Source organism: Pituophis catenifer, unplaced genomic scaffold (genome assembly GCF_029215685.1).
Source record: "Pituophis catenifer annectens isolate HBS135680 unplaced genomic scaffold, rPitCat1.0.hap2 SCAF_2, whole genome shotgun sequence".
Taxonomy (NCBI): Eukaryota; Metazoa; Chordata; class Lepidosauria; order Squamata; family Colubridae; genus Pituophis; species Pituophis catenifer.
In genome coordinates, this window is record NW_027256882.1 from 70,753,375 (window position 1) to 70,766,032 (window position 12,658).

Consider the following 12,658-nt stretch of genomic DNA (forward strand, 5'->3'; position numbering starts at 1 on the left):
TATTAAAAGCCAATTTTTCCAAATTTACTAAAACAAAGTTTGTTTTGGGTCTTTATTTCCATTTTTTTTCCTTTTGATCTTCAAGCCCCACAGATCTGTAGCCGCTATTTAAAGTTGGGGTCTTATTTTTTTCAAAAAAAAAAGCCAAATAGTCCTGGGTTGGTGTCACTCACCCGGCTTCAAGATATTTGCTCTTTCTTCTTCTTCTCTCCTGCACACCAGGATCTTGTGTCCCGGTCTGCCGCGGCTTTGTGGCAGCCGCCATGGCTGCCTACCCCCACCGCCGACTTTGAGGATTCCCTCTGGCCTCCGAGGAACTTGCCTGTTCCTTTTGGCACACCGAGGCGCTCCTCTTCACCCCCCATCCCTACAAGATGAGGGACGGTCCAAAGACCGATCAGACGGTGATTTGTCAGTTGGGGTTTTCGCGGGCTCCTTAGAGCCCGCTATTTCCCCGACTGTGGCGCCGTGGCTCCAGACCGGAAGTTCAATCTGGGAAAATCTACCTACATAGTACATTCTGCAAACATACTCCAAGAATATAATTCCTTGATAATGTTGTACATTTTTCTCACACAAACTACTGAATGGAATAACTTTGCCAGGTGCAGTCTATTAACAGAAACTGTTAACTAAAAGGAAGCTTTAAAAATTGTGAAATTGTCTTTGGCAAAACAAAAAAGCAAAAACCCATGCATTATTCTTTAGTATAAAATGTACAAAAATAACACACATCTCATTGTGCAGTGTACCATAAGTTTCTTGCTTCTATTCATTACATTCCACAATTTCCAGATATTACAATTTTTCTAAGCCTCTAATTAAAACATGACTGTTACTTTGCCTCCGAATTCTTGGAAGTATGTTTCAAACTGAACATACTTGGGAGTCTTGAAAGGAGCAACCCAACCTTGAACCCAAAGCACAGAAGGAGAACCTGCATTCAAACAATGACCAAAGAGAAAATGTATCCAAAGGCTTTTTGGGGAGTTAATTTCAAAATCCTATTCTTCAAGTAGAAAGTATCAAACCAAAACATGCATCTCATATTAATCATACAAATGTTACTGTTCCGCTATGCAATGCTGATACATGCTAAATCATTTTACAGCAATTTCATAGGACTTCAGTTGCCTTTAATATTTGAATTATTCTTTGTCTTGATGAGAACCTCATTCAAAGAAATATCAAGATCCTCTTGTCTATGGAGATTCTCATTCATCCAAGTCATGGTTGTCCCAAAGGTGCTTCTTCAAAAGGAAACTAGACTTGTTTTTCCTGGAAAACAAGTCCAGTTGCCTTTTGAAAAAGCACCTTTGGGACACTTCATCCTCTTGTTTGTTCTGTAACCACTCTAATTTCTTACATTAAAGACTTATTAGCTGGGCTTTATTGAAACTTAAGTCCAAAACATCTGAAGTGTACAAAGGTATGTACCAGTGGTGAAATGTAAAATTTGTTACTACCGGTTCTGTGGTTGTGGCTTGGTGGGGGAGGGGGGGTAATATGACTGAGTGGGCATGGCCAACTTTTTTTTTTAACTTCTAAAACCATTTTTTCTACAACCTCTTCGGCTGAAGAGGTTGTAAAAAAATGCTTTTAAAGCCTCTGACGACCCCAGCTGACTTGCCTGATTGGCAGAGGCTTTCTTTTTTTTTTTAAAGCCTGTTACGATCCCAGCTGACTTGCCTGATCGGCAGAAGCTTTTTTTTTTTTAAAGCCTCTGATTATCCCAGCTGACTTGCCTGATCGGCAGAGGCTTTTTTCCTTTTAAAAACATTTTTTCTATAACCTCTTCGGCTTTTAAAAACCTCTGATGATCCCAGCTGAGCCGCACGAACATCAGAGGCTTTTCTTTTTTTACTTTTAAAAGCATTTTTTCGGCCAAAGAGGTTGTAGAAAAAATGCTTTTAAAAATAAAAAAAAAGCACCTCTGATGATTGCGCTGCTCAGCTGGGCAATTGGGAGGTGGGCAGGGATTTTTGCTACTGGTTCTCCGAACCACCCGCCTCCATCACTACCGGATCAGGCGATCCGGTCCAAACCGGGAGCATTTCACCCCTGGTATGTATACTACAGGTCCATACAATCTTTTAAAATGATTCTTATACACATATCCTACTGAGAAGGTAAAGGTAAAGATAAATGTTACCCTCGCACGTATGTGCTAGTCGTTCCTGACACTAGGGGGCGGTGCTCATCTCCGTTTCAAAGCCAAAGAGCCAGCGCTGTCCGAAATAGGAATTATAGCAAATCTCTACTCTTTTAGCATATAGGCAGAAATTATCTTTCTTTTAGCTTTTTTGGACATGCAGTCTGTTAGGAAATCACAATGAATCCCCACGTGAACAATGTTTCAATTTGGGATACACAGCTCTGTCAATGTTGGTTTTTGTCACTCCTCATTTCTGTAAATACGTCAAGTTCAGTCTTTGATTTCCTAGTTTTGTAAATATGTTCAGGCTTTTGAAAACTTCAGAATTTTGCTCAGTTTGTATTAAAGCCTGTTTATATTTTATGTACATTTTTCCATACAAGCAATTCTTCCTTTCTATTCAGTTTTTGCTAATATCTTAAATACAATGCATTCTTTCACATATATTGCCTTTTAGGGAAATCTTTTGCTGTAAAATTTAATTATTGCATTGTAAAATTTTAAGTTTTTGCTTTGCAAAATTTAGAGATTTATGAATTTTTAACTAAGCTTTGCTTGGAGTAGTTAAAATATGAAATTAGTATTTGTATCAAAAACACATTAAACCAATTTCAATACCTCCCTAGTTGAACTAATCACCATGGGTTAGAATAAAAATGAAGCAGTTTGCAGGTTCAGTAATTTCATCTAACCTTCTGAAAGCTTCAGGTAATTAAACAGCCCCAAATATAATTTAAAATAAGTGATGTGAAGCAAAACTGAAACACATTGTGATTTTAGTGCAGTGTGTGGAATCAACCACTGGATGCTGGAGTACATCTTTTCCATTTGTGGATTAAGAGCTTCTATTAGTTCTCATCTAGAACTAAAGGGGGGGGGATGGGGACCTTCCTGTCTATAAGCCTTCAAAAGAAGACCTGCTGTGGCTACTAGGTTAGAAAATCAGTTTTCTGGTTGTAAATATCCAGACACATATCTTTCATTAATACATCCGAAAACCTGCCAAAGTTTATGCAATTGGGATTAGTTTTGGATACCTCTTTAATACATTCTTTCTTCAACTTTGACAATTACTTAGGCATGATCTAAAACTAAAATTCATGACATCAGAATGAGCATACAATGAGATAGCTACCACTGAAATTAATATTTTTTTAAAAATAGATATTCCACAGAGTTTCTATTTCTAAGGTTTTTGTATAGGAGTTTATACAAATAAACTCCTATAATAGGAGTATTGTATAATAATTATACAATAATAGGAAGAATAAGGAAGGGAGCTCAAAGTCAAAATAGATATTATGCTGCCAATGTCTGATTTTTAACACGGCTTAAAAATCTTTAAAATACTAACAAAATTATGAACATAATATAAGATCACTAATAAAATACACTAAATAAGTAGTTTAATTTAATGTACACATAATTGGCCATATCTCTGTCTTTCCATAGAGTTAATCCATCATCTTTCTGTTGAGAACCATGCCAAGAGATTTGTTTGCCGGCACAGATGAAGAAAGAAATGTAGATGTAGAGAAGGCATTTAACTGTGTCTTTGCTTATTAAGATACTTTAATGTAAAGATTCCAAGTGAAACCTGACTAGCATCACTATTTATTGTATTTCTCCTGGTTTTCATACAGAGCTGTGGGTTTCAGAAATCCCAGAGATGTTTTGTGTGACATACTGAATGTTGTTTTTAAAATGCCACCTTCTTCTGAAAACAACCCCCCCACTGAGGTTCAAACTTGTGTTTTGAAAATTTACACTATATATATAGTGCCAAAACCCAATGAAGTAATTCTCATTACAATTTCTTTTAATGATAGAAAAAGTAACAGAAACAAACTAATAGCTACATCTGTGCCTGTAGGTTTCTGATGGACCTAGAAACAGAATTTGAAACATTAGCTATCATTAAGTGCTATTACCATAGTATGGCGAGCTAGAAGAGATGCAACTGAAGTGCACACTCCCAGATGGTCTTTAAAAGGAATTATGCACTTAATTGCTTCAACTGTATGACTCCAGCAGAAATCATCTACAAAATAATTGTAGTTTCTTGGTAAATAAACACAGGAACATAATAATCCATATGTTTTCCTTAAACTTATAACCAGTTGAAAGTTTTCCCAAAGAAATGTTAAAGTTGATAATAGAAGAAAGAAATAGTGTGTATATAATCCAGGAACCCTCAAGCAATCGCATTCACGACAAACCATTTTATACCAAATTTATATTTTGCTGATAAAGAAATAAAGGGAGACTAATATAGATCTATTTCAAGCTTTTTGAAATATATATATATATATTTCTCTCTCTCTCTCTCTCTCTCTGTGTCCACATGGAAAACAGAAGGAAAATTTTAAAAATATAAGGAAATGAATCAGAACATGGGAAGAATATTATTCATGTTCTAATCCAAGACTTCTCATTTATTTAATTAGTTCAATTACTTTTTTTTAATAAGAAGACACTTGTCGTGTCCTTGAAAGAAAGCAATATTTTCTTCCATAATGTTTCAACCATTTGGAAGAAAAATAATTAAAAAATTTTCAAAATGTTTCCTGTTTGTTTTAATTATCTAAGACATGAAAGACTTAAAAGACATGTTTTTCTGACACTTCAAAGGATTTCTTCTTGCATATTATTTCTCAGAACTGGTTTTTGACTACTAACAGAAATTAGTATTTTCAGATTAAACTATTGAATTATTTCACCTTCCACAGCATGTTTTTTATTCTGCATTCCTTAAAAATATGCAGAGGTAATTCTATGTTCATCTGAGATAATATAAACAGGATTCCAATCAATAAGCCTATCTGATTATCTCAGTTAGCCTTCATATTACTTTTTCCTTGACAGTTAGACAAAAGTCTCACATATGGACAGAACATCACTAGTTACAACAATCAAGAATTAGATTACCTTATTATCCCTAAAGCTCTTTTTGCTTTTTATTTATTCAATTTATATTCCACCTTCCCTTCAGAAGCTCACATTTGCTTACGTGCAATTCTTCATTTCATCTGCAGTCATTATGTAAAATAGGCTGGACTAGGAATGAGTGACTAGTTGAAAGTTATTGAGTGAATTTCCATAGGCAAGGGTGCACTTGATCCTGAATATTCACAGACCTCGCCCTATACTTCATCTACTACAATATCATACTTATTCCCCTTTAATCTTATCCCCATACAATTTTTTCCAAAGGCACTCACCATGGTCATGGGCAAACACGAAAAAGTTGATTCCTGTCAGCATCTTGGCCAAGTCATCATAGCGACAGCAGTGTTCTCCAGCACCATGAACAACAAACACCAGGCCCCTAAACAGAGCATTAACACAAAAACATAAAATTAGCACTCAGGAAACATCAAACAAACTGTGGTTATTTACAAGTCCTGGTTTAATCTTCAGAATGAACATCCTAGATGTTTCTTGTCTCTGCAGTCCAACCATTCAGAAGACAAGCAAACCCTCCACCACTGTTAATCTCTCTAGATACCCTCATACAGAACTGACAGAAATAAAAGTTTTTACTGATACCCATTTTTCTCTCTGAACGCCTGCTTTGCAGAAGCTAATCTGGAGACTATACTGATATATTTAAGGAATCAAGTCAAAACTTACTTTTCTTTCTCTTCCAATTTAAAAACAAGTATAATTTTTCTTTTGATGTTTATACTGGTATTAGTTTTAATGCTTTATATTGTTAACTGCTCTAATAACTCTCAGATTAAAAGGTATGGGATATAAACAAACAATGTGTACTGGCTTAGGGGGATAGATCAAGCTAGGTAGCTAGGAATTTGAATCCAGTTTACTCTGTGATAGGAGATACAGAGCAATGATTAACTAATGTATCTTTCTTACCTACGAAGACACCAAATGAAAATCCATAGTCCTTTCATTACTTTTTGCTTGGGACTTATTTATTATAAAACATTTATAAATAACATTATGTATTATTGAAACAGCTTTTATGTGCTTCATTAAAAAAGATCTACAATAAATTATAAAGTACTTCTCATTAATAAACCACATCTATAGAATCATAATGTAATAACATTACTAGCACACACAACATTCTTAGTTATCTACATTCTCTATTCAAATCCTCCAAATGCCTACTTAAATAACCACGTTTTGACTGAACTTCCAAAGATTAACAGTGAAGAAATACATCCGGCAGAGTATTATGGTTCAGTAGCACATCCACCATTTAGAACAACTGCGAAAATGTGATTAATGTATAAGTGTGACATCAGATCATTGCTGGCCCATCACTGCTTTAGTGGGGACTGTCAGGTCCGCAGAATATGATGTATTTTTATATTATTTTTTAAACAATCCAAAGTTGGGAAGAAAGTCCACCAAACAGTTCTGTTTGTCAGACAATCAACTTCCATGTAAGAAATCCAACATATCTGAAGTGTACCAGATTGGGAAGTCTGTACTAGGACCACAGCTCTGTTCTTTAGGAGCTCATTCTATTGTTTATTTTCAACCCCAGATACTATAATACTGCTGGCAAGATTCTTCAGCTATGTTCCAAAAAGAAACCTGAGCAGAAAATACGTAAGGCTTTTTCTGAATATGCTGTAATCAAAGTAAGTGCACAAAAGCCTCTTGGGAATATCTGAGCTGAGGTGATCTCTGCATATTTGAAAACAGGTTCTGCATGTATAACCTGCAGTTGCTACTACAAAATGGTTTACCACACCTACTAGTGGCTGACAGGCTATTGGTAAATCCTTTTGACTGCAATTTGGTACACATTGGCTTGAAAATGAGTTCTAATGAATCCAATTTGGAAAATGGGTTTCATGATAATCTAATAACCTGATTACAGCAATGTGACAAACAACCTACAGACAACACACCATTAGCAAGTTTATTAAGCAATTATAATGATTTTAAGCAAGAAAGAAAACAAATGACCTGCCCTTAACTCACAAAAGAGGCCTTGAAATGACATCACTATTTGTTTGTTACCTTTAGGTTTTGTATTAGGTCTGGTCTGAAAAATCTATTAGCCTGTCAAAATTATTAATAAAAATTATTAATATTGAGATTAATATTGTTTTGGCTGAGAACCAATTCAATATTAAGACAGCCATGTAAAAATGCATCCATGGAGTACCAGCTTTAATAGGTAACAATTAGAAATAGACAAATATGACCTTTCAAAATTCTCCCCATATTTTTGAGCAGAGAAATTGGATGGATGATTTCTCAGAATGTCCCCAAGGAAATGGAGAAATTTCATAAACAGTATCAAGAAAGGAATTCCCTCAGTAGTGACAACACTGCCACTATTTAAAAAAAAAAAATTGTAAGACAAGTTCCTTGCGACATATTTCCTTGGAGCTTAATAACGGCACAAGGAGTCTGGCATCTATAGACCACTGGAGAAATTATTTTGCACTGAAAACCGGGATACACACTTCTTGGCATTTCATCACTAAAAAAGAGCAAGAACATCATACTCTACCCAAGAGAATGCATCTGAAATTCTGTTTTTCTTTGGAAGAACTATTAAAGCAAATGCTTTTTGATTAAAACTCTCTTTTTAGCACTTTGGAGGCGCTTACTAGCATAAAGAATTTCTAGGCCAAGGCTGTGCTATAGAAACTCATTTGCAATCGTATGGTTATCACACATTGTAATAGCCACCATCAGTGTCCAATAATGCATAGCTAGAAGCCTTTAAACTTCCTCAAAAATTGCTTTTGGCCTATCGAAGTTCCCAGTTTAGGATAATTGATCAAATAGAATATTGAAGGAACAGGATTTTTCCTTCCCTCATTTTTTTACCGCTCTCCCAGTATCAGGTATAAAAAACCAAAATCCTGGTAAATCTGCAAATTTCTGGTGATTCTTATAGGCATAAATTGCACTATTTTTTTATTCCCATGTAAACAAACCCTAAATTGTTGAAATAATCTATATATATAAAAGCGAAATACCACTCACGCATCATCACGAAATCTCCAGAACCCTAAAACCTACAAACTTGAAATTTGCCACGTATGTTCCTCTTGGCTTCTAGGTGCTCACTAAGAAAGGATTTTTCAAAATGACCATCAGAGCATTAGTATTTCCTATATTATTATTAACATGCTCTGATGCTAAGGAGTTCTACTCCCCCATCCCACCTGAAAAGAAATATGTTCCAAATGCAAAACACAAGCAGAGGAGTTTCAGTTTCAGTTTTACTTTCACAGCAGCAAGCAGGGGATAGGATAGGGGAGGCTTCTTTGGGACAAGCCTGAGGGAGAAAGGGGGATCGGATAGGATAAGCTTCTGTGGGGCAAGGCTGAGGGAGAGGAGGGGATAGGATAGGGGAGGCTTCTGTGGGGCAAGGCTGAAGGAGAGAAGGGGATAGGATAGGATAGGTTCTGTAGGGCAAGGCTGAGGGAGAGAAGGGGAGTGCAGGGGCCAATCGTAACTACATGTTAATTTTCAAGCTTTAACTGTCAATTTATCAAGCCCCATCACATAGTTTCGTAGTGGAGCACAAGTATTCTGCTAGTTAATTAGTAAATGGCATATTGCACTTATTATATAAAAATAACCTGTTACTTTTTAGTTATTGCCAAAACCACTGCCAACCCATTTCTCAAGTTCCAGTGTTATGGGAACTCTAGAAAAATGTTTCTGTATTCTACCTCTACGTCCCAAGATTGCCATATGCCTGTGTTGGCGAACCTTTTCAGCACCAAGTGCTAAATGGGAGTGCACCAGAAACCAGAAGAGCAGCCACCCAGTACGCATGCGTGCGCGGGGAAGATGATCTTCCAGGTTCTGGCGTGTGCATATGCACTGGCCAGCTGGTCTTCACGCATCATGCGCACCAGAAACTGAAAGACCAGGTGGCCGGTGCACATGCGCATGCCGGAAACCGGAAGATCATCTTCCTGGCGTGTACATGTGCACCAGGCAGCTGCTCTTCCGGTTTCCAGCGCTCCTGCACATGTGAAGACAAGCTGGCTAGCACGCCAGAACCCAGAAGAACAACGGGTGACAGCTGGCGTGCCCGGGGAGATGGCTCTGCGTCCCACTTCCGGCACACGTGCCATAGGTTCGTTATCATGACCATATGCCAAAGGAAAGGCCATTATACTTTGGGGGTGGGAGAAGCATATTGTCATAGAAAACGAGGAAGATGATATTGACAGAGATGGGTGAGATACAGTATCAAAGCAAAGGGTATCTTAAGTCTAAAACAAGCAGGTAAGTGTCTCACCTCCTTAATTCATATGGGTATAAATAGGGGAAACTGTACCTCACAGACTTGCAAGATTCTGTTATGATAATCTGTCTCAGTAAAAGTATTAGCCTTCCTGTGGAGTTGATTTCCTATTATCATCTTTCTAGTGGGGCAGACAGGTGGCCACAATCGGTTTCAATATGTGAGGTTGACACTACTGACCTTACAGAGATGAAGTAATTTGGTTTATTGAGGCTTTTCAAGTCCTTCCTATAGCTTCTCTACATCCAGCCTAAGACCTTTCTGCAACGTACCGGTAGTACTAAAGTATTGTTATCCAGTACAGGATCAGCCTTGAAGTATGCTAGCTTAAAGAATTTGTGGTAGTTCTTCCAGCTCCTTTTCTCTCTCTGTCCCAAATCATATCCACACAAGGGCAGATGAGGTTGAAAGAAAGGAAAGGTAGAGAATACCGTGAATCGTACTGGGTACTGTTAGCAGAAGGCTTGAAAAATCTTCTCTTGTCAATTCTAGCTGACTAGTACGCTAGAAGACTGATGGGAACAGCCATCTTCTAGCCCACCGACCTGTCACCTGGACTATTTCTGGACAGAAATTACCAGTCTTACAAAAGACTAATAGACTGTTTTGCAGTTTTTCCTGTACTTTTGGTTAGCAAAGGAAGCGAAATGACTTTTTTTCAATTTCACCCCCACCCCAGCATTACACTATCCCTGATAAATGTTGCAAAGAAATGCTGGTAGAAAGTGGCAAAGCATCTGGAAGCTTTGCATGGGATAGGCAAAAATGGCATTACAGGAGTCATAATGACATTGACACACATGCTTCTATATGGGAATCCCACATAGTATTAGTACTCACATGAAGTATTAGTACTGCTTTATAAAGCCTTAGTAAGACCGCACCTGGAATACTACATCCAGTTTTGGTCACCACATTACAAAAAAGATCATCATTACAAAATATGATTATGACCCGAAAAAGTCTTTGGTAATATCTTTACTTTGAAACCTTAGTGGCCAAATTGTTTCAAATCGAAGATCTACGTCTTTCAAAAAAGTAAGTATATTTTTTTTGGATTGCTATTTTTCTATTTCCAAATACCAACTAGCCCTAAATTGTCCATCAGATTAAAGAAAATGGTAATTTGTTTTCAGTAATTTCACTATTTTTTTTTCAGAAGTTCTATTCAGTCTCACCATTCCAATCCAACATCAACCACCAATTTTCATAGGAAAAACCTGTTAATCTCCCAGTAAGTGATTTATAAAACACTGGCCAGGAAAAATGAGGCAACAATACTGTGCATTAATGTCCTTAATAAACAGTCAGATATCCTCCTAAATGGCAAGGTGGATATGCATACAAGCCCAGTGATATCTGCAGGAGCATTTTGCTTTTGTCATATGGACAAAAATTATATTATGATCCAAGTTTTGCCTCTTCAAATTGCATATACAAAAGGGATAGAGCTAGTTTTGTGACATTGCAATCATTCTGCCTACCTCCCCCGAAGTCCCCCACCTCCAGCCATTGCTAGTCATGCTTAACTTGGGCCAATTGAAATAAAAAGGACTTAAATTAGTCATGACTTATTCAAATCTCTCAGTTTCCAATGAGTCTACTCTACGAATGATAAGTTTGGATCCAATTCACTATTTATAACCTGCCTCTTAATTACAGGGATTCATGCAGCAGCTACCAAAAGGATATATATGTAATCATCAACAAATGAAGCAATCAGCAATCTAAACCAAAGATAGCAGTAGAATCAAATAACAACAAAAGACAAGGATAGGCAACATTTTAAGGCCCTTTTTAAGCATTCTCTACAGAATGTTGGAGGAAGAACCATTGGAAACATTTGAGTTCAGAGATAAATGGGCCATGATTAAGAAGAATATATTCTACATTGTCATCTAGCTCATAAAAGCAGGTTGTTCTGAAATCATACAATAGATTTATATAAAAATGTCATGAAATTAGCAATTTTAATTTTTTTTCTGAATAAAGCCATGCAAAATTTATGAACAAAGAAACTAATCTGCATTTTAGGTCATAGTATTTATTCTCTAAGCTTATTAATATGCTACAATATGTATTTGAAGTTTCAGTGTAAAAAATTCAAGGCTCCTAAGAACACAATTACTGATTCCCTTAGTTTGAGCACTTAAAAATTAAATGCCTCCAGATATGCTCCATGTGTGCAAGGATCACTTAATAAAAACTGAGAATGACTTGAAGCAAATTTACATTGTAACCTAACTCATGTGAGGGTCCACTGCAAAGCCATGCAGAACCAAATTCATGTATTATATGACTATCAGCACAAATCGTGGAAATGGCTTGCAAGCCATCTTATTGAGTACCAAATGTTTTCATCACATGTGTAATCAATGTGGGTACTTTCTACACCAGCTTTAACACCAGACATATCTTCATGGATTGTTCTTTTTGGAAGTTGGGAGTCATCCATTTCTGAATCATGAGAATGGGGTGGGGTTACAATAGCTACCAAGCCGCAACATCAACATTCTACTAGAAGCTTGTGACTAAATTCCATGCGATCTAAAACACATGGCTGCCACCCACATCTCCCAGTAAAGATAAGCAATGTGACATCGCACTCTACATTTTCCTGGCCATCCTCCTGCACATTACAGCCAATTAAATTGAGCAGAGACAAGCAAATGTAAAAAAGTGAATGTAAAAAAAACCAAAATGAAACAAAAACAAAGGACAGAGCATTGGAATGATGGCAGGTCTCATGTAATTAATGTAACGTGGTTTACCAGATTTTCATCTGGTACAGTTTTGCTTGCTACAGAGAGAGGCAAGACATCACACAACTGCTAGCACTGCACAGCTGGACCAACTATTGAATGCTGTTCATTATAAAGGCATCACATTCCATTACATATTCTCTGCCCACCCACTAAGACAGTGTCGAAGGGGCAAAGGGATTATGATGCAAAGCTCTGAAAAATTCAAAAGGCAAATTGGAAGGGCTTCCAATTATTTTTTGTATTATATGTAGGGTGCTTCCCAACAAAGATGGAACACATTTTGGAGGGAAGTCTTAACCCAATTGTCAATGGTTGTTTATTTATTCAATTCCAGTGCTACCCAACTTCTGACTCAGGGTAGCCCACAGCATAAGAAATCAATTTAAAAGGAAAACAGCCTAAAGAGATGATTTTAAATAAGATGGTGTGTCCAGGCAACAACACAGAAACAACAATATTAGAACAATGTAGTTTCAGCCA

At 36.9% G+C, this 12,658-nt stretch overlaps 1 protein-coding gene across 1 annotated transcript in view; it reads right to left on the reverse strand.

Moving 5' to 3' along the window:
* MGLL (monoglyceride lipase) overlaps nt 1–12,658 on the reverse strand; it is a 103,983-nt gene that overhangs the window by 73,222 nt on the left and 18,103 nt on the right. Inside the window, exon 3 of the mRNA XM_070936914.1 lies at nt 5,377–5,483. Within this exon, the coding sequence (XP_070793015.1) occupies nt 5,377–5,483 (107 nt within the window). The remainder of the gene's footprint in view (nt 1–5,376; nt 5,484–12,658) is intronic.